A 22877-nucleotide genomic window follows, 5' to 3' on the forward strand; every position below is an offset into this window, starting at 1 on the left:
CGGATATAGCTGAATTTTTAGGTTTGAACCGAACTGAACAAAAAGTCAACATAGCAAACACAAACTCTAAGCGGTGAGTTTGGTTTCTGTTGAAATATGCCTAATTTCGCATTATATCCCAAGGCTTGTTTTGTTTAAGTCGATATAAGAACATTAATCGCGACGGAACAAGCTTAGCTAAGTTAAACAATGTTTGAAGGGTTAGCTTGTGCTAGCGGCTGTGTGTGTGTTGTTATTTGTTCCTGTCCTGAAAGTGTGCTTTTGACTTCTACGCGTCAGGTTGATACACGGAAGAGCCTGACAGATTAGGACGGTGTTTTAGGTTGAATGCCTGTGTGAGAAACATTTTGTGGACCAATTAGGCAAGGATAGTAAACATCCGCTAAGACTTGCGTCATGAATCCATCCAATCCGTTTGGAAGTCCTCAAGGTGGAGCTTTTCAGGCCCCAAGCAACACTATGAAGACTGGTATGTTCCAAACATTTGGACAGCAAAGTTCTAGCAATCAGCCCCAACCTATGGGCTTTTTTCAACCATCAGCGTTTGGACAACCTTCTGCCTTAAATCAGCCCTCGCCTCAAGGAAATACCATCTTTGGACAGACCCCTGCCTTTGGACAGACATCAACACAGCCTCCCTCGCAGCCAACAATCAGCCAGACTCCAGCATTTGGACAGCAATCGTTAGGAATGAGCAGCTCAGGCTACGGTAGTAACACTGCACCAGCTTTTGGACAGGCTGCCGCACAGAACCAGAGTTCTGCTTTTGGACAGGCTGCCGCACAGAACCAGAGTTCTGCTTTTGGACAGGCTGCCCCACAGAACCAGAGTTCTGCTTTTTTACAGGCTGCTGCACTGACCCAGAGTTCTGCTTTTGGACAGGCTGCTGCACTGACCCAGAGTTCTGCTTTTGGACAGACTGCTGCACTGACCCAGAGTTCTGCTTTTGGACAGACTGCTGCACAGACCCAGAGTTCAGCTTTTGGACAGACTGCTGCACAGACCCAGAGTTCAGCTTTTGGACAGACTGCCGCACCAAACCAGAGTTCAGCATTTGGACAAACTACCGCACAAATCCCAAGTAACGTCTTCGGACAGACCTCTTCTTTCGGGCAGGCCTCTGCTTTTGGGCAGGCTCCAGGATTTGGCAAACAGCCCTCTGCGTTTGGAAACTCCCAAATGTCTGGCTCTACCACCACCATAGGACAACCTCAGCCCCTGAGTTTTGGACAGACTGTGTTTGGACAACCGTCATCCACAAGTGTCACCACCAGTGGATTTGGCACCACTCCGAGCATGACCCAGAGCAGAGACTTTGGATCATCCAAATACACATTCAAACCAGCCAATGAGGCACTTTTCAAACCCATCTTCAGTGCCAGCCCTGAGCCCGCTAACCCCCAAACTACTGCGATGACCAGCTCACCTTTTGGCAGCACTGTGTCCCAGACAAGCTCCAGCTCCATGGGCAGCAGCACCACCGCCTCTGTGTTCTCTATGACGACTGGAGCCAAGCCTGGACCTCCGGGCTTCAGCTTCTCACAGCCAGCTGCAGCCCCCTCCATCTCGTCTCAAAACAATCCCCTAACGACCGGCACTAGCAAAGCTCCTTCCAACCCGCCGACGTTCACCTTCTCCCAGCCAGCTGCCCCCTCCAGCTCCAGCACTAATGAGTCTACCACCGAGCCCTCCACCCCATCCAGTTTCAACTTTTCAGCCACATCCCTCCTGCCCCAGGCCCTACCTCTTTTTGGAGGGACCAATTTTGGTCAACCCCCCACTTATAGTGACACCAGAGCTAAAGCAGAGACCGAGGAAAGAGGGAGCAATCTAGGAGGAACAAATGTGTTTGCACGACTTGGCAAAGGCACCAAACGCAAGGAAGATCCAACGGCTCCCAACACTGGCCCTGAGAAGCTTGCCACAGGAGAAGAGGAGGAGGAGGATGTTCAAGGGGTAGATTTACCGAGGCAGCCTTCAAAGAGGCCCCTCATGAGGTCCCGCGGCCCACCAGCAGGCTTATTTGGGAGGGCACTAAATTGTCTTCGTAAAGATACAACCCACCCTGAGAGCATCCAAGCTCAGGCTGACGAAAGTCCTGCTACACCCCCCACAGCGCAAGCACGGGGAAGAGATGTGCCGGAAAAAGCTGAGGAGTCAGGTAAGACGAACATACCCACTGTTTATTACCCGGTTCTGATGTGGAAACAATTATTCATTTCAATTATTTTGACTGATTTTGCAATTGCGATATTATTCGTGGTTTTTGGAGAATGCTAGTTATTAAAACGTTATTCACATTATCGTTGAAAAATGTACGAAACACAGTGACAACTCTGTTACACTCTTATTTCTATTGGCTAGTGCTCCAACACATTGTACGTGATAGGACTAAGGGGCAGGACATCTCTAAGCGGCTGTCCAATCACAACAGAGCCAGCCAGCTAACAAATCAGAGCAGACTGGGCTCTGGTTTCAGACAGAGGGTGAAAAGAGGTGCCGCAGCACAGGCAATATGAGAAGAATAAAGAGCTTTCTGAAGATTTAAAGCATGGAGACATGTCCCAGGAGAGGAGAAGAAGGTTCAAATATACGAACCTGGAAAATTAGCAGAACACATCCCCTTTAAAAATGTTTGACATTTTTAATGAAGATTTTTTGAGAGGTGCCAATATTACATTTGCATAGATCCATTTTGTTTCCTTCTACGCATTTTATGACCACAGGGACAACGATAGACAATCCTGCAGATTATATTACATATCCTAAATTAGTTGAAGTGATTTCCATTTCTGAATATACTCACCTTTTGGTCTGCCTATCACCCACCAACCCTCTCTAGACTCAACCAAAGCCCCAGACTCAGGCCCCGGTGGCGCCACAACCCCTGTGAGACGCGGCGCCCGCAGGGAGAGCATGGAGAGTCTGGGCGGCATGTCCCCCACTGACTGCAACACCCTGCAGTGCAGGAACATTCCTCCAGCCCTCAACAGGAAGGACGTGATCGAGAAGCACTTTGGTCGTTTCGGGAAAGTCCGAAAGATCTACTGCCGACCCGGCAAGAATCTGGCCATCGTTCACTTTGATGATCATGTGAGTTTGCTCTGTTACTACAAAAACATAAACCATTCAATTAAAATAGCCAAATTAATGAACAAATATGAACTTGTTTTACTTTACCTCAACAGATCAGTTTGGTTATTTGAAAACCTTGCTTCTGTATTCATCTGCAGGTTGTAAATGTTGTTTGATCAGGTTATATTGTGTGTTAAGTTTTGAGACTCCTTTCCCACAAATATACCGTATGCTGGTGGAGAAAATCTGATATTTGGGTTTTTCTAAATAAACAGAATACATTTGCCAACTATAGACACTTTACAGTAGCCGTAAAAATGTAGTTTAAAGGGGCTACTGTCTGGTGGACTTGTTCTTCTGCTGAAAACAAATCATAGATAAAGAAACATTGAAACATCATTTGCCACTGCTCTATACACTTCCTCCTTAATAGAGCGTTCAAGATCTGCTTGTAAACATTTTCAGAACAGTATATCTGAAGCGATTTTTCGACATTTATATAAAATAAGCGTGAGTAATTGAACATGGTACTGGTTATTTTTTTGAGTGTAGGCTGCTCTAATCGGCTCTTTTCTGTAAAAGATTGACCTTCTGACCAACCTCAACTTCCTTTGTGACTGCAGGCTCCAATCCATGCCTCCGATCTTATTTGTCATTAGTAGATCATGTTATAGACATTTATTACCTTTAAAAAAATATTTTTTTCATTAAAATCACAAAACTGTTATGCTTACCGTCACTGTTCCCTCTCTTTCAGGCATCAGCAGCGAAGGCAAAGAAGAAAGGCAAACTCCTGTCCAGACATGAACTCCTCCTCTTGTGGCAGAGAAAGAAGCAGAGTAAGTACACTTGTAAAAACTAGATATTATTAGCTGGGGTTGCCTCGAGTGCTTCTGCACTGGCATACCCATGAAAGTATGAGGACCAGAGATGAATGGTGTTTAACTCTGTATTTCCTTCACATGAAAAATGAGGACTGAGACTGCTGATGCTGATACTGATGATGTTGCTGATGATTTCATGGCTAGAATATCACACGAAAATAGCGATCAGGAAAACAACACTATGGTTCAGTCAAATCAAAGATTGCTTAAACCTCATAAACATAAACTAAGCTATCAGTTACTATAAAACATATTAATCACTTACTCGCCCCGCCACCCACAAGACCATATGTGCAGGAGGGTTTACACAGCCACCCCTCAAATGTGAGAACCCATTTGATAATTTAACTGTACTGCTCGGGGGGGGGGGTCAAGGTTGTTGATTTGGGGGCCATCGTCGCTAGGGATGAGACAGGTCACGTCACCAGGATTTTATGTCTGCTTCATAAAAAGTCAAGCAATTGGTAACATCTATATCTTTTCAAATAATTAACCAAATGCTTTGGGCAGTTACGTCACACAGATCCAGAAAGCGTATGAAGTGGCTTTAAATCTAACTTACTGCAGGCTGTAGGAACCCAGCTTTACCTCCCAGTGAGTTCTCGTACTGTTTTCTGTCCCTCAGGTCCAGGGGACAAAGGGAACAAGCCTGCAGCAGAGAGCGGGGACACAGAGGGGGGGAGTCAGGAGGACACAGAGTCCAAAGATGTTTCCTCCCCCCTCAGGAAGGCTGCTCTCAGAGGTCCTGCACTCAGCAGCCTCATGTCCTTCAGCCGCAGGTACACTGATACACACCTTCATCAGGACTGCACAGAGCTGAAGCTCCATTCATAATGTTGGCAGTGTCTGTGAGTGACTGCCCTGTGTCTGTTCCTCTCAGTTCTCCTGTGAAGAAGTTGCCGTTGGCCAAAGCTCTGCAGTTTGACACCGAGTCGCAGAAAATGAGCAGCTCAGAGGCCCTGAGCTCAGAGGCCCCAAGCTCGGAGCGCCCTGTCCCCTCCTCCCTCCTCCACTTCATCGGACAGCTGGCTCCGACCGCTGAGGACAAGTTCCGCCTGCTGGAGCAGCGAGACAAGATCTTGCGCCAAGGTGAAGCTGCCACTCGCCGATCTATCGCAGCCTTTAGACTTAAAAAACACGAGGCGTTCTAACTGAGTTCACAATGTGTCCGCACAGGTCGGCCCCGGAGGACGGACCTGGTCCTGTCCAACGTGTTTGTGGGGACGTGTCCCGACATGTGTCCAGAGAAGGAGAGGTACATGAGGGAAACACGGAAACAGCTAAGCGTCTTCGAAGTCTTCCCAGATACTGAGATGGTAAAGTTGATGATCCACATTCTGAGTTTTTCAGCTGAGACAGTTCTGTGAATGTGACACCATACATCAGTTATTCTAGAGGATTTTAGACCGTTTAAAAGTAATCTGTAAGCTTTTGCAACACATGCTCCCGTTCGATCTAGAAATTCGAATTAAAGAAAGGTTTGAATAAAATGCAATAAAACAATAATAATAAAATACAATATATATACATTAAAATAATATAAACACGGATAAAAGCTTTTTAGTAACAATGTTTCATAATTTTTGGGAGTTTTTGGGCTAAGAATGGACCCTATTTTCTAATTCTATTCATTTTTTATTTAGGGATTTTCTTTTTTGTAATTAAAATGTTTCTTTTGCCAGTACATGTACCGAGAAACCAACCAATAAATAAAAAGACAAAAAAGGGCATATTTAGCATTTCTGCATTAAAAAAATCAAACGAGTATAACATTAATAATCAATATATCAAATAGTGTATCTGCAAGCAGGAGCACTATAGTGAAATAATGAAGCTTTCACCTCCTGTCACCAGGTGGATCACTCTGCAGCCATCAAGGAGTACAGCCGCTCATCAGCGGACCAGGAGGAGCCCCTCCCCCACGAGCTGCGGCCCCTGTCTGTGCTCAGCATGACCATGGACTACCTGGTGTCTCTGATCATGGACCAGGGCCACGACAACTACCGGGACTGGTACGACTTTGTCTGGAACAGGACGCGCGGTATCCGCAAGGTAAGAGGGTTCAGTCTCACAAACGTGATGGTTGTCATCAAGTACTCTGTCAGTCTACAACAATTTCATGCGTGTGGATTGTATAGCAGATACAGAGGGACTAAACATGGGAGAAACACTGTGACGCAGGAGAATAATTGCGTTGCACTGTGAACATTTATTAATGTATATTTACTGAACGAAGGAGCAAATAAATGAGAAAGATCTTAAAGTAAATGAGAGCTGCAACAACAGAACCATATTCAAAACACCTGTTCACAAACTTGCGCAACACCCCTGCAGTAAAATCTTAAATTCTACGTTTGAATAGCTCAAGATGCATTTCTGAAGCTCATCTGGTTGGTGCACACTTAACAGATGTTGGTTAGAAATGTTGCTATCACACCATGATCTGCTCTGAATCGGTGTGTAGCAGCAAACCCATTGTTGAACACACTTTCTGGGTCCAGTTGTATCTAGAACATGTTTCCCTCCCCACAGGACATCATCCAGCAGCACCTGTGCTGCCCTCACACGGTGTCTCTGATCGAGAAATGCACACGCTTCCATGTGCACTGCGCCCACCACCTCTGCGAGGAGAAATTGTCTTCTTTTGATGCCAAGATCAACAACGAGAACATGACAAAGTGCCTGCAGAGTCTCAAAGAGATGTACCAGGACCTGAACACACGCAACATCTACTGCCCCCTGGAGGCCGAGTTCCGCCAGTACAGCGTGCTTGTGAAGCTCAATGACGGGGACATCCTACGGTCAGTCCAACAAAACACTAATACACAAACCATTACTGCTGGTGATGCAATGTCACTGGTTTATATGCAAAGACCTGTTTGGGTTTTGACCTTTTTCAATAAATCAGTACATTCAAATGTTTTTAAACATCTTTAAAAGGTTACTTCCAAGCCCCCAAGAACTGAGCTGGGAATAGAAGCACATTTCCGTAGAGGCCAAATGATGTTACTGCAACTTCCGTGTCAATGAGCCCAAAAACCAATCTCCCATTGACTTATATTGGGAAAGAGACATCTATAAATCAGTGTTAATTTCTTTTAAGGAAAATTAACTTCGCAGTACAAACACTTTTAGAGCCCGTATTTAAATCATTAGGTCCCAAAAGATGTAAAGTTTGTTTGAATCCAATTCAGAAGTTATTTTTCCTCTCCATTCGTTTGACTGGAGGGGGCCTTGGGTACTTTTCCTCCTGAGAGTCCAGCCATTGTGGCTTCATACACAACTGAGAGACTTTCATAGGAATGAACTGGGCCCCTCCCGCAGCACTGACTCCAGTCCTCTCCACATATCCATCGGTACTTCACTTTGTTTACATGCGCTGCTTTTTCTCTAACCCTTCCTCACACTTCCTGTCCTCACAGGGAGGTGCAGCAGTTCCGTGACGAGGTGCGTAACTCCCCCGAGGTGAAGTTTGCCGTGCAGGTGTTCACTGCAGTCAACAGCAACAACTTTGTGCGCTTCTTCAAGCTGGTCAAGAGTGCCTCGTACCTCGCCAGCTGCCTCCTGCACAGATACTTCAATCAGGTCAGAAACTCCTCTCTGCATTCGTGACTTAAATAGGAAAGCAAGTCTAAACATGTTCCCCACGTTGGATGGGTTTTTACTAGGGATGCACCAATTGCAAATTTCTCAGATGTTTTAAAATAAAGTTTTTGGCTGATGTTTTTCTGTTCGTCTTTTTTGTCTTGTCATTTATTCTCCTTTTAGGGAAACAAATACATATTTGAAAATATATATATATTAACCCTTCAAAACATTATCTTTGAATCAGCACAAATTCTGAAAAAAAAAAAGAAAGGCTTTTTTTGATTGCTTTGCTTTTCGAGTTACTCCATGAGAAGATTTAAGTACTAACATTCAGATTGCGTTTGACATTCTGGTTGACTGTAATCATTTATGATTAACCATCATATTTTATGATAACACAATACAATTATTAGCATCACGTTGACATTGTTTCATTTAAATTGGTCAATCTCAATATTTGTTTAAATGTATGTTTTTGTATGCGTACAGGTCCGGGCTAAGGCCTTGAAGACCATGAACATAGCTCACACCGTGGGTCCACGATCCACCGCGTTCCCAGTGGAGGATTTAGTCCGGATGTTAATGTTCCGCACCATTGAAGAGGGAACGGACTTCATCCAGCAGTACGGCCTCAACGTCAATGAAGGGTGAGTTCCTACTGAGGCTCTGAATTTGAGTAACTTAATGTCATTAACGCCTGATGTTCAAGACAACATATATGAATATATCGCAAAAATTCCCAAATTGGGATCAATAAAATACCTAACTAACTAACTAACTAACTAACTAATATATTAAATGGATGTCATTCACAGTATGGTAGAGCTGAGTCGGACAGCCTATCAGGAGCCAGAGCTGCCTCTGTCCCAGAAGAAGTCGGAGGTCATCCTTGCCAAGAGAAGGGTGCTGATCGGAGAGGTGGTGAACGGAAGCCCCCTCCCTAACCCACCCCGGCACACCCCTGTCTGCAGCTTCGACCCGCAGAACAAGTACAGATTAGAGGGCCCTCTGGCTGAGCCCCCACAAAGCCACTTCAAAGGTACTCACTCACGCCTCATTACTGAAACTAACACTAGTTTTCTTCCTTCATTTACAGGACCTGCTTTTGCTAAGGACAGCAATAGTGGCAGTGATTCATTTAAACGTCCCCTATTATGCAAAATGCACTTTTAGCTGTCTTTTATACATAAATATGTGTCCCCGGTGTGGGGACACATATTAATCAATTCTAAAAATTCTAATCAATTCAAAATATAAAATGACTGAGGTAGCATCCAGTAATCACTATACTTAACTGGAGAAAAGAAAGTGTGAATTGCTCAACAGTTTTTGTATTTATATGCACACCGCATATAAATACAAAAACTGTTGAGCAATTCACACTTTCTTTTGTAGTAGATCAGTGAAATTACAGTGTGTGTTGGTGAGGGTCTACCACTGGCGTGTGCTGGCCATGAAGTCTGACTAACTGCTGATATGTTTCTGTATTGTCTCAGCTTTTGCAGCCAAGGTGGATTTGAAGGCCCCCCCCAGCCTTGAGTGTGTGGCGCCGGTGGTTCCAGACGTGGCCGCCATGTTCGGGTTCCCTCAAGCTGGTCCGCCTGAGGTGGTGCCTTCCAGTGAGGCGTATCACAGTCCGGCCCCCCCTGCCGACGTCCAGCAGCTTTTCCAGCCCATAGCCCAGCCTCAGCCTGTCAAACCCCCGTCACCTCCACCCAAACCTCAGCCCGTCTACAGCAACGAGGTGAGCAAGATCTCTATGCTCTTCTTCTCAGAACACATCTAGTCCCACTACAGGATGGATTCCTTCCTTAGTGGGTTTCCTATAATGTATTTGTAATGCATTTCTCTAGCACATGAGCACTACACAGCAATACAGTTACCGTATGATGCCATATAAGGTCTATTAAAGCTTTAAAAAGATCACAGAGCTGCGGTAGGGGTGACATTACAGCTTTAACTCTAGGAGGAAAAAAACTCACAAATTTATAAAACATGAAACTAGAATATTTTCAGAAACTGTAAGAGTTGTGGTTATCCTGAACCCAAGAAGGTTCCTTGAGCAGAAATATCGCTCCACTTTGCAGTGTTGGATCAACCGCATCGCACACAAATTCCAACACTTGCCCTGTATTAAGCCTGCTGCTTATGAATGTGCTAGAATCACAAAGTGGGAAATGGGAATCAATTAATCAATGAATAGAAAGTGTATTGTCAACTCCTTTGGTAATCGATGAATCATTTGAGTCCGATTTAGAGGAAAATACGGAAGGAAATGCAAGACCTTTCCTAGTTTGAGCTGCTCTTTTTTGTTTTATGTGATTGCAGAATGAATATTTTAGTGTGTTGAACAGTTAAGACACTCACAATTATTTTATAAGTATTTTGCAATAAAACACTATGTATTGTGCAGCCTTAATCTGATTTTAGGAAAAAAGGTACTCGTTGGATGTTTGCGGTGAAATGCAGGCTGAGCTAAAAGGCTAGTTGTTATAATTAGAAAACAAGAAGTCTGAAGATCTGGATGTGATGGAAACTACTCAAGCAATGTAGACAAAACTCAGAGAGACACGGGGAGAGCTGGAACTTGATGGCAAACACTGAAGGTTTATTCTGAAGTTAACGGCCGGACAATTGACAAGACATTTGCTGCAGCCACGAGGTGACAGAGCGGTTGCCCGACCAATTCTGAAGATCCTTACTACAGTCCAAGGTTTTAACTAGTTCAGAGTGTATAATCAACATTCCTCATCAGCGAGAAACGAATAAGGATCTTAAAACTAAAGCTGTCGTACATGGGGAAATAATGTACAGGGAACCTACGTTCCAGATAAGAAGGACTTCTAGATGTCCCTGAACAATAAACATGTCAGCTTGTGCTCAGTCATAGACAGGCATCAACAAAGCACCCAAGCTGCCCCTCCTTAAGGGAGATAACAGAAACCCCAAAGCCGAAGAACTATGCCATGGGAATAGAGACAGAGGAAGGAGAAAATGATGAACTAGGTCAAAGGTTATACCTAAGCCAAAGGTCCCCTAACACTTTGTCCCATCCTGCAGGACATCATGGCTGAGCTGGACTGTGTGGTAGAGGAGGTGCTGGGAGCAGCAGTGATGGAGGTAGCAGTAGCCGGGGCCAGCTACGCCACTACAGCTCTTATGTAAGTAAAGAAGTGATTTTAACACATCCAGCTTTTGTTTACCAGCTTAACTTGTGCTTCATTTTAAATGATCTGCTGCTTTAATTTCCCTTCTCCACTTTAATCATTGATTTATTTGGGTCTGAAGAATGTTCTAAGATGACTAACTGTCCTATTGCCTGGGCTGTGCAGGGAGAGCGGTGTGCAGGTGGAGTCACTGGTGGGCGAAGTGCTGGGACAGATGCTGCAGGACGTCTCCTCCTCAGAGATCAGGCTGGAGCAGCAGCGTGTGGCTGAGGAGAAACGGAGGTTGGAAGAAGCCAGGTCTGTCTGCCGAGGCTTCACTGCAGCCTGACCGTGACCTGCTGATCACACACTGTGTTATATCATTCCACTTGGTTAAGAAATACAACTGCATCTTCTACCCTAACCCAAACACAGGACCTAGACATTAAAATATTAAATATATTAAAGTAGTTTACAAACATATGTTCTAATCTATTTATTCAACTCTTAAAGCGTTCCAGCAGATTATGACTTTTAGCAAAGGGCTGCATCATTTATTTTCACCAAATACAGTCCTTGATTTATTTGGAACGTGTAATAGAATAATGCAAAAAGTAATCATAATTGATTAATTGCTGTTGCTATAAAGTAAATCTGTAAATGTTATTTTATATTAAGTTACAATTTAGGTGTGACGATAGCGCTGTGAGAATCTGGATCTTTTTTGGTTTATTTTGAATTTTCTAAAGTTGTTTAAACCCTTTTTGTCACAAGGAGCCTTATTTGCAACAGCTCACCCCCATTTCCTTTTCTGTGTGTGTCAGGAGGAAGCAGGAGCACGACGCCTTCCTGATCGACTTCAGCTTCTCCCTCTGCTCAGACCTCATTTTTGAAGTTCTAGATCAGACCATCAAGGAGACGGCCAACTCTGAGATCAAGTAAGCTTTAAAACTCAAACACATATCCTAATGGAGTCTGATGCAGAGGCTTGTGCTGAACAGGATCACTTAAAACCAGAATAAGATACAATTAAAGAGTGTTGTCATGATGTTTAATGTCATTCATACTCAACACTGTGCACTTTCTGCTGTGTAAACATTTATTTTATTTTTTTCAATTTGTTTTTAAAATAGTTTTCATTATAGTTTTATTTTTTATCCTTTTTTTTAAGCTTAATTTCTCGTCCTGTGATGTTATTAACCAAAGCAAATTCCTTATATGTGTACACCTACTTGACAATAAACCCGATTCAGATTTTTTGAAGGATGGATTTTCTTAATCAACATTGACACTCTTTGTTTTGTCCTTTCTCAGAGAGGCGGTGGATGAACAAGCTGACCGTGTGGCTAAATGCACGGAGCAGGTGTGCACCAGTCTGATGGAGGAGACTCTGGATGCTGACATCGCTCTGTTGGTTGAAAACATCCTTGAAGATGAGCTGCAATGCATCCACAAGTACATCAAGAGGTAAGAAGCAGACGTTTTCACACCATTATTTAACTTATGAAGAAATCCAATCATTAATTTGCTGGGCCAAAATCAATATAACAATATTCCATTCTCCCTGGGGCTGGAGCTTTAATACCCTACGTGTATTTATTTATATCTAACTGAATATCTATTTTTCCTTTGTTTCCCTTCCCCCAGGTGGCGTGATGTGGTGTCGGTGCGTCGGCAGCTGAAGAGGCAGATGAGAGGTTTCCCTGCGGCCCCGTGCTGTGTGGACCCTCGGTTCAAACTGAAGGCTCTGGCCCCCAGCGCCCCTGCCCAGCCCTCCATGGCTGATCTGGCTCGAGGTGTGGTCGATCTGGGGAACTCTGGCATGCTTGCCCTCTCCAGCACCAGGTATGCTCGTCTCAAAGCCCTCCGAATAGGGTGGTTTCAGAGCATGGCTGAACCCTCAAAGGTCCCCTATTATTCAAAATGCACTTTTTGCTGTCTTTTATACATAAATATGTGTCCCCGGTGTGTAAGGAGACTCACAAAGTGTCAGAAAATACAGCCCTCTCTGTTTTCCTCCTTACCCACATCTCTAAAACGGGGGTACAAACGAGCTGATCCAGATTTGCTGTCGTTTTGACGTCATAAGAGAAATGTGGGCTGGCTTTACATTGAACTGTAGCCAAAACACAAAAAACGTTGACCTTTTAAGGAAAAATACAGTGGTATGCAAAAGTTTGGGCACCCCTTAGGAAAACCACTGCATCAGTTTGTCACTTGCTGAGCTTTTGAAGCAGCAACTTCATTTTAACATATGTTATACCTTATGGTAACAGAAACATCTCAGTAGTGAAATAACTTTTATTGGTCAAACAGAAACATGTTTATGTGCATTCAAACAAAAATAGGCATGTGCATAAATTTGGGCACCCCTAAGAAATAATTCCATTAATATTTAGTATTGCCTCCTTTTGCTGCAATAACGGCCTGTAGACGCCTCCTGTAGCCACAGACAAGTCCCTTAAGCCTGGCAGGTGGTATTTTGGCCCATTCTTCCACACAAAACGTCTCCAGTTCAGTCAGGTTTCTTGGCCTCCGTGCATGGACAGCCTTCTTCAAATAAATCCATACATTTTCAATGATGTTAAGGTCTGGGGACTGGGATGGCCATTCCAGAACATTGTACCTGTGCTTCTGCATGAATTCCTTGGTGGATTTTGATCGGTGCTTAGGATCATTGTCCTGCTGAAAAATCCAACCCCGGCGTAGCTTCAACTTTGTGACTGACTCTAGAACATTCTTGTCAAGAATCTCCTGGTACTGTAAGGAATTCATGTGGCCCTCAACTTTAACAAGTTTTCCAGTACCTGTGCTAGCCACACAGCCCCATAACATGATAGATCCTCCACCAAATTTTACAGTGGGCAACAAGTTCTTTTCATTGAATGCAGTGTGTTTTTTTCGCCATGCATACCTGTTCATGTTATGACCAAATAACTCAATCTTGGTCTCATCTGACCACAGTATTTTGTTCCAAAATGCTTCTGGCTTGTCCAGATGTGCTTTTGCATACCTCATGCGACTGTTCTTGTGATTAACACTCAGGAAAGGCTTTTTGCACATCACCCTTCCAATGAGCTCTTCCTGGTGCAAAGTACGCTGGATTGTGGAACGGTGAACTACTACACCATCAGCAGCCAGATGTTGTTGTAGTTCTCTGGAGGTGGTCTGTGGCTTCTCTGTGACCATTTTCACCATCCTTCGCCTGTGCCTTTCCCCTATTTTTGTCGGCCTACCACATCTTTCCTTCACACGGACTGTTCCTGTGGCCTTCCATTTCACAACTACGTTTCTGACTGTGGAGACAGACAGTTTAAACCTGTCAGATAATTTTTTGTACCCTTCTCCTAATTTATAATGTTGGATTATCTTAGCTTTCAGGTCAGTGGAGAGTTGTTTTGAGGTCCCCATCTTGCCACTCCCTAAGAAAGAACCTAGGCCAGGCACAGCCAGCTATTACCTATGTTAAATAGCCTTTTTCATGATTGGTTCCACCTGTCTTTGTAATTGAAGGTCTAATGAGCTAATCAAAGCAATTTTGTGCAGCAACCTGTCAGCTATCAATCCGTACAGGTGTTGAAATGAATGCTATTTATAAGGGTGCCCAAACTTTTGCACATCCCATTTTTTGCATTTTATTTTATTATAATAAAACTATGTAATGCTACCCTAAGAATTTTGGTCTGGAAAACACTAAAACGTCTACATCTTTGTAGGAAAACAAATGTTGTTGCTGTGATCTTCTATTATAAAGGAAAAGCAAATTGTCATGAAATCTCAGAGGGGTGCCCAAACTTTTGCATACCACTGTATGTCCCCATTCAAACCCATAAATCAGTATTTGTGATCTCACAGCCATTACAGTATACCATCATACCTTTTATTATATCACTCTTCCCTCCAGAGCCGTGACGTTAAATCTTTTTTTTTTTTTTACCATTTTCCAGCCGATTGAGCCTTTGTTTCATATTTTCTTTATGGGGCAAATGCATGCTGTTTCAAATCAATATTTCCTTGCTGTTCTATTATTGAGCACTGCTTTGTTTGATGAATTGCATCAAAAATCAATGTTGCTGCTAATCAACAAAAACATCCGCATTGCCTTTGGAACTTAAATAATTCAATCATTTTAAGGTTTTATCTTTTGAGTTCCAGCTAATATCTGATATTCTAAAATCAAATAACCATTTGGGAGATATGATGTCTACTGATGTTGTTCAACCAACTTTAAGTCTTTGACAAAAATATTAGAATACATATTGTTTTCTTGGAGCAGATTTTTCTGAGGACTTGCACAAAATAATACATTTACTATAGAGCATAGTATAGTGGGATTATGAAAACAAACATATTGAAAGGGATATACTTCTGAAAATTAATGAATATTTAGTCATTTTTTTAACAACTGAAGTTTATGTGAATTGAAGTTGGATTAAATGAAAACTTGGGGAATCTGATAATTGCTACTGCAGCATGATGTATTGTTATTTGGGTAGATTTTTTCAGCCCGGCTGTCTCACTTGTTGTAGTCGATTTTTGTTTTTGTTGATCTTGATATAAATGTCACAACCATTCAATATGAAATTTGTTTTATATTCTGTTTAGGTTGTTGAAAATGAGAGAAGCAGCGATCCACCAGATGAGAGTCCACTACTACTATCAGCAGCTGCTCGAGTAAGTCCTGAGAGGGTTTATTCAGTCAGTTATCTGTCTCACACAGCAGCATTCTGACCTCTGCTCTGCCTCTCAGTGAATCAGTGTGGGCTCCGCTCGACTTGCCGGCACTGGTGACAGAGAATATCCCCGACCCACCGGAGAGAGTCTTCTGGAAAGCTGTGCTCCTCCTACCCAGCGACCACGACAGTGAAACCAGCCTAGCAGACAGGTGAGCAGCTGCAGCGAAAGAGGTGGATGTTTGAATACCGGTTTTGAGATTCAAATACAATTCTTCCAGTGTTTACTGAATCTAAGCCTGTCCTCTCCTGTGTGTCGCCTTCAGGATCCTGTCAGACTGGCTGGAGGTGAAGCTCAGTGGGGGCAAGGAGTCGGAGGGGAGGGAGGAGCAGCTGGACGGCACACTACAGACCCTCTGTGTAACAAACACACTCCAGGATAGAGGAGAACACATCCACAAAGTCCACATCAGCATTAAGGTGAGATCCTTTTTTTACTTTCTCCTTGTTTACTTCTACCACATAATGACATCACTACATAACACTCGCGCTTCTATTGGCTAGCACTCCAACACATTGTACAAGAAAGGCTCAGGGGCGGGACATCTCCTAAGCGGTTGGCCAATCACAACAGAGCCGGCCAGCTCACCAATCAGAGCAGACTGGGCTCTGGTTACATGACATTAAAGCATGGAGACATGTCCCAGTAGAGGCACATAATACTGATATGAAAATGAGCAGAATAGGGCCCCTTTAATAGGTTGGTTTAAAAAAGATAAGCTTACAGGCTCAATATTAAATTCACAGACATTATTTCATATTTCACTATTTATTGAAACTCAGTAACCACTCACGATGGTTTTGAGAAATGTGTTTGTGCTCTATCTATATCAAATGACATGTACGAAAGCAGCATTGTTTGTATTTTGGGATATTTGGAGAAAATTGGGGTTAAGTATCTTGTCCAAGGACATGTTCACTTCAGGGGACAGGGATCAACCCACTGCCTCTCTGATCAGTAGAAGCTCATTCAACACTTGACTTGGCCATATTTCTATGCATATATCAGTTGTGTAGATGGATAATACCATTAAGTACCTTGCGTAGTCACTCTAGTTTTCTGACCCGTCTTCTTGGTGTGTCTTACCAGGCATCCCGGGGCCCTCTGTCTGAGGACGGCCTGTCCAAAGCGGAGGGGTGCAGTGAGCTGCAGGGGACAGCAGCTCTGATGGTGCTGCTCCCCGCCATGCCCCTCACGGAGCAGGGGCAGGAGGAGCAGGAGATCCCTCTGCTCTCCGCCCTGCTGCAGCTTAAACAGCTCCAGCAGGCCAAAGGGAACTGGCACTGCCCGCTGCCTCTAGCCATCCTGGTGCCGGGACCCTCAGGCGGCCCCGGGGACACACAGGACATTGAAAAAGGTAATTATTAATGATCACAATTTATAAACATGCATAATATACTCAATATGTTGTGTTATTGTAATTATAACACCTCAACGTTTTACCTTGAGACTTGAAATCCTGATTTATTTTGATTCGAAACTTATTTTTGATTGAGTTGTAATTATTTTTGCCAAAATATTCCAGATCTTTTACCAAAAACAATGAAATGAATAACTCAAGGGATGGCTCTTTATAAGCTATGCTGTCTGCCCTCCTACTTCAACAGCCTTTGTTTTCCTGTACCTTGTCTGCCTATATATTTTAATGTTGAATTAGTTGAATAAAGTTGGTATACCCCAAGATTAACCCTTCTAAAAAGTAGCTCTGTTGCCTAAATTCAGAAAGTATGTAAATTACATTTTCAATTTTCACTGGTTTAAATATTTAAAAACAACCATTGGTCCTATTAATAACTTCTAAATATCTATTTGTTAACCTATTATTAACCCTTTTTAAATGCCAGTTATTTTTTTCCACTTTTTGTAGAAAAGTGTCCCTAGTGATGCATATTAATTTTGTAATCTATATTCTAGGAAAGCTGTTTTTTTTTAGATTTCATGAAGAGTATAAAAACAAACAATGGATGTATTTTATGAACATTTATCCAGAAATCTTGGAAGTAGATTTAGATGTTGTAGGAGTTAGATAGAGTTTATAGATGTAGTTATGCATCCCACAAAGCATTGCATGAAGTCTGTTGAGGAATCAGAGGCTGTTTCTTTTCTTTTTTTGGACCGTGTACTGGCTTGTTTCTGACAGAACTACTTTCAGGAATGGCACAACTAACCTTCTGGACAAAAAGCGCCATGACTTTTTTTTGTAATTATTGCAGATTCATATTGATTTTGGTGCTTTGAAATATATTATTTTTTCCCAGTAGTCACCAAGACTTGAAATAACTATTTCCTGATGTCTAGAGACGTGCAGGCTACTTTTCACTGATGGATTTGAATACATTTCTGAATGATAACATTTTCGTCTTGTTTTTTCTTTTGTAATAATGGTCTCATTACTATTTGTACAACATGTGACATCCCTATAGCCAACATATGCTGATAGCTTAATTTGTTATGAAAAAAAACATGTAAATGACTTGATTGTGCAGCACAGGGGTCATGTTTTAATAGCATTTTTACCCAAAAAGACGAGGGGAGCCAAACGTATGAAAAAAAGGCTTAGACCTTAATGAAATGCAGATTATAGCCTTGTTTGCGATAAGTTAAGTTACATTATATATCAGCTAGTAGTTATGTAACAGCATGGGAAAAAATGTAATCAAATGTGTAAACCTTGATCTGTCCCTCAGCCCTGATGCTGCACACGCTGGTCCAGGAAGGCCTGATCTCAGAGTTCACCTTCTTCCTCATAGGAGAGACCACCAGTGACCTGCAGGGAACCAAACAGGTATCACACGTTCATAAAGAACTAATGACTTCTGCAGCTGCCCTTGGTTTTATAGTGAGGCTGTTTTTGACAGAATAACTCTTTAAAAATGACTGAACACAACGTGGAGACCAACACGGAGTTAAACACACCATAGCAGAGAGGGGGAGTGTGAATCTAGAGGGGAGTGAGACAATTATTATTTACAATTTAAGAAGCTTTTAGGGAAATATTGCTTTTTGGGGCTCATGTTCACATTATAGGATGCCACCTGTGATAAAGAAGACCCTCCTTCATTGTGAGCTGAAACTGGTTTGGAATCACTTATGAACATTGTTTTATCGTTCTGAAACATAACTTCTGTGTTTCCAGCTTAGCGAGGCTACACGCTGGCTGCTGGCCCGTGCCCCCCCGCGGCTCCCTCTCTCCTGTCAGACCCTGGTGCAGCTGGTGGAGGACGCGTTGAGTCGCGAGTTCAGTCCCAGAGTCTTCGCCCACCACCACGACCGCGCCGCTGCCGGTCTACCCTCCCAGGAGCCAGCTCCCGTCATCCAGCTGTACAACGCCGTCCTGGCTCACATTGCTGACAAAGTGTCGTCCCCGGACCTCGGCAGACTCTCGTGGCCCCCGGGCGAATTCTGCCTGCAGGAATCCCAAGAGTTTGTCCCTCATCTGGGCTGGAACTCTCCCAAGCACCTGGCCTGGCTCCGAGAAGCCATCTTGAGCCTGCAGCTGCCGAAATGGGAGCAGATCTCTGCCACAGGTGGGTGACTGAGATAGCACCTTGTGTTCAATCACTGTTCAAATGCCTTTCCTCTGGCAGTGTATTTATGTCATTAGTACGTAGTAATTAGTTATCGATATTCGCCTGCTGTGGGAAAACTAAAATGTTCTGTAGATAGAGTCCTAAAAGCATCTTGATACTTCAGTGCGTTCTCATAGTTTCAGGCTGTATGAACATGGTCAACCGTGAACAATATAATATTTCCTTTCAGAGACTTGAATTAAAATGTAAAAAAGGAAAGTGAAACTAAAGCATTGCTCGGACTCACCTTCTTGTCCACTTTTGAATTCCTGTCGTGGCTTCCTTCTCTATTTTTCTATCAAGCCACTGGACGCCTTAAACAGACATTTCTAATGCGTTTTCTTTCCTTTATATTTGTTTTACTCCCATTTTCGTTGACTTGCTTGGCCTCAGATGGTGGTGATATTGCGCAATGGGTTTGCTCAAAATAAAATAACAAACTTTTTCACAGAGAAACAAAGAAGAAAACAGGCCTTTGTACAATAGTCAAAACAAACAAAAAACAAAATAAACAATATTATTCATTATTTCTTTCTATTTATAGGCTTATAGAACTTTGAAATCTAAACGGTTGAAAAACTGTGCCTCCACAGTGTTTTCGACAGCTTGCCCATCTCTGTCAGTTTACATGGGAATTGGTGGCCTTTTTTTTATCAAAACAAAATACTGGCTCTAACAATTCCAATTAGCATCCAATTGTATGAAACTATTGGAAGAAATAATACTTTATGCAAAATATACAAAACATGTAAGGCCTATACATCAACTACAGTGCATGTCAGCGATCAAAAGTGATGTAAAATAACATAACAGCCTCCGACTCTGTAAACACTGTGAAATGTGGACTTTATTTGATAATTCTACAGTAATAAGCGTTACATATTATTCAAAGTTCAAAACATATAAGCACTTTAGCAATCGTTTTTCTATCCCGTCGGTTGTTTCTGCCAACAGCCGAATAGTGCGACATTTTAAATGTTGGGACCACAAGGGATTGTGGGACATCATTATCTCTTTTGTAAAGGATGGTCTAGTGTAATTCTATGATAATAAAAGAAGCATTTTAGCTCCTTTCCTTATCATCTAGAATTCCAACAGCTCTTATTAGTGCCTACACTTAAATGAAAACCTTTATTGATCCCTGTGAGGAAATTCAGTTGTTAAAGCAGCAACAGAAATACAATGCAAACATAGGCAGGAAATAGGACAATCTAATTTAGAAACCCTTCTGAGCACACAAGACTATTTGACCGTAACCTAATAATATTTGTATTATTCTCCTTACACACTGCTTTATTCTCCCTCTGTCTCTCTCTAGACTCGTGGACTGAGCTCTGCGCCTCCATCTCACGCTTCTCCGCTCAGATCCCAGTCTCACCTCGCAGCCAGCCTCTCCTGATGTCCCGGCTGGAAAACCTCCTAGAAAGGGTCCGGCTCAAGAGTCAACCTACCCGAAACTCCAGCTCCAAGGTAACCATGAGCAACCTTGTCGACGAGGACGTGTGTCCGGCCTTCAGTCAGATTCCCTGGGATGACATTCTGGTGATCTGCATCGACCACAAGCTGAAAGACTGGCAGCTCCCCGGACAGCCAGTCTGTGAAGGTGAGGACACTCTGAAGGGAAGCTTGATTTCTGACGTCCAGTACAATACTTTATTATTTGTTTTGTTGTTTAAGATGCTGTTACAGATGATGGGGAGATCCTGGTTTACCTCCCTATTGAGACACTTAAGGGTTTCCAGCCCCCAGGGGAATGGACTGAGGTCATCAGACAAACACACAGAGAGAAGCAGCAGCAGGAGGAGGAGGAGGAAGGGTAAGTCATAACAATAATTTACAAACTCAAAAGCAATGTATTTTTGTTCAAATCATGATCCAGTTACAGAGGATAATCTACAGATCTTAGTGAGCAGTTTCATGTAGGAACTATTTTCTTTCTACCACACTACACCCTCCAACTATATCACTGCACAGAAGCAAGCGGGCATCTGCTCAGCTCGTGTTCACACACTGGCTGATGTAGTTCAGCAGAAAGGAGTGTGTTTTCTGTAGGTGCTTATAGATTTCTATACTTCAAAGCACATATATCTTGCTTTCAACCTCTAATCCTGAACCGCCCCCCATGAATACTTGTATTATATTTTATTTCATTCAATCTTTTATGGACAATTTACTTTGAGCTGTTATCTGAATATCTTTATTTTGTATCTTTACTTTATTTAATCTTTCTATCTTTATATAAATAGTTGTATTCTTTTTTAAATGTATTCCTCTTTTTATTATTTCATGCTAAAACGGAGCACAAAATCCACTTTTCCCCCAGGATAAATAAAATACTCTGATTCTAAAGTCACAACGTCAGACGCTCTGAAATTCATAATCACAATACTCCTCCTCTTTGCTCACCTTTTCCTTTTCTCTCCTCCTTCCTCCATCATCCACAGGGCGGGTGCCACTGCAAGTGCCCCCCCCAGCAGTCTGTCCCTCAGACAGAGGTTGTTCCACAGTCTGGCTCCTGAGACAATGACAGCCCCTCTAGACATCACCCACACTCCCACAGCAGAAGAGCTGCTGGCCCACAACGTCCTCCAGAGTTTAGAGAAAGAGAAGGTTGAGAGCCAGAGGTAAAGCTACAGCATTGCTGTTAAAGGTTTTCATTGCATCGAGAAACCCAATATAAGAGGAAAAATGATTGAAAGGTGTCTGGTTCAATAGCTCCCTGCCCATGTTCGTTTATTTAGGGATTTTGTCAACCAAGCACAGAGTTCTTAAAACTTATTATTTGCGTAAAATAATCTAGAATCTATGTTTTCATGATTGCAGGAGCATGGAACAGCTTCAGCGTTGGCTGGATGGCGACCACTTGGACCATTTGTCCACACCGCTTTTCATTCCCTCCTCCACTCTGTTATCCATGCCCCCAACCATAATGCGCGGGGCCACAGCCAAGACCCCAGATGCCACTCTCACACAGGTACATCTCTCTTCACCTAACTCATTAATCCTAGGACAAGTCATGTCCTTTTTTTCAAACAGTCGTTGTGGTGGTCTTAGTTTTGGCTGCAGAGATGCATTTTCAATACTTTTTTAATGTTTAAATCATGATTTGCGGTAATCATGCATGTTCCTTGTTTTCACTTTCCAGCCCGATGATCTGCTGGACAAAGTGGACTCGCCTAAAACACCCCCTGTGCCGATGTCATGGCGGATTAAGGAACTTGAGCGACAGATTTTGGCGAGTCACGAGGAAGAGCTGGCTTGGAAGCTTAAGCTGAGTGGTCTGCTGAGCATTGTTGATGACTGATGAACTATTGGAAGGAAAATCCCAACAAAGGACTCTATGGCTTTCAAACCATTGATACATAAATGTTCTGTTTGCCACATTTTTATTTGGGGTTTTATTTTGTACCATATATGTTGCAATTTTACATTTAAAAATATCAATGTGTGTTGGTATAAGACTAAGAACAAATAATGTTTTTATGAGTGTTTCAAATGATATTACTTGCATCCATAGAGTGGCTTGTTTTAACCTAATGGTCCATTGCTGAGAAATATAACTGATTAATAAAGTGATATGTTCAAATAAACTTCCCATTTAGCCCAGTTGTCATTCAGCAGTTTAAAGGTTGAAGCATTGAATCGTCTGAATCAGTGTGTTAGCACATGTGCAGTGTTTGTTATAGCAGCGCTCTGATTGGAGAACCTTGCAGCAGACTCGCCCATTACCCCGCCCAGCCGTCTTGTGATAGGACAACCGGGTCTCTGCTCATGTCTCTCCATGGCGAGAACTCCTCGGATGGCACCGCGAGGGCCTCTGGGAAGTGAAGTGTAATATTAACTGAACGGTTACCTATAGTTTCTACAAAGCACTACATTTC

General features: G+C 42.9%; 1 protein-coding gene across 2 annotated transcripts; it reads left to right on the forward strand.

Annotated features, from left to right (window-relative positions):
* The first annotated feature begins 8 nt into the window (after window positions 1-8).
* mcm3ap (minichromosome maintenance complex component 3 associated protein) lies at window positions 9-22586 on the forward strand. Of its 2 annotated transcripts, XM_063887489.1 has the most exons (29): window positions 9-73; window positions 280-2161; window positions 2843-3093; window positions 3833-3914; window positions 4585-4738; window positions 4840-5048; window positions 5136-5275; window positions 5814-6011; window positions 6492-6760; window positions 7382-7544; window positions 8037-8194; window positions 8363-8586; window positions 9044-9291; window positions 10608-10708; window positions 10880-11011; window positions 11518-11631; window positions 12008-12160; window positions 12341-12538; window positions 15299-15367; window positions 15444-15578; window positions 15693-15846; window positions 16517-16784; window positions 18115-18212; window positions 18564-18954; window positions 20315-20599; window positions 20674-20812; window positions 21441-21620; window positions 21820-21970; window positions 22142-22586. In XM_063887489.1, exons 2-29 carry the CDS (start codon window positions 397-399, stop codon window positions 22298-22300), a joined length of 6588 nt encoding a protein of 2195 aa, XP_063743559.1. In that variant the 5' UTR covers window positions 9-73; window positions 280-396; the 3' UTR covers window positions 22301-22586. The 2 variants fall into 2 exon arrangements, with proteins under 2 accessions (XP_063743559.1, XP_063743558.1); XM_063887488.1 differs by having other exon boundaries at window positions 29-2161.
* Window positions 22587-22877: the final 291 nt, after the last annotated feature.

Source organism: Eleginops maclovinus, chromosome 7 (assembly GCF_036324505.1).
Source record: "Eleginops maclovinus isolate JMC-PN-2008 ecotype Puerto Natales chromosome 7, JC_Emac_rtc_rv5, whole genome shotgun sequence".
Lineage (NCBI taxonomy): Eukaryota > Metazoa > Chordata > Actinopteri > Perciformes > Eleginopidae > Eleginops > Eleginops maclovinus.

Coding starts and splice junctions, on each gene's coding strand:
- mcm3ap (XM_063887489.1), top strand. CDS start 397: ATGAATCCATCCAATCCGTTTGGAAGTCCTCAAGGTGGAGCTTTTCAG. Junction 4,739..4,839: donor CTCATGTCCTTCAGCCGCAG/GTACACTGATAC, acceptor TGTTCCTCTCAG/TTCTCCTGTGAAGAAGTTGC. Junction 8,195..8,362: donor GGCCTCAACGTCAATGAAGG/GTGAGTTCCTAC, acceptor TGTCATTCACAG/TATGGTAGAGCTGAGTCGGA.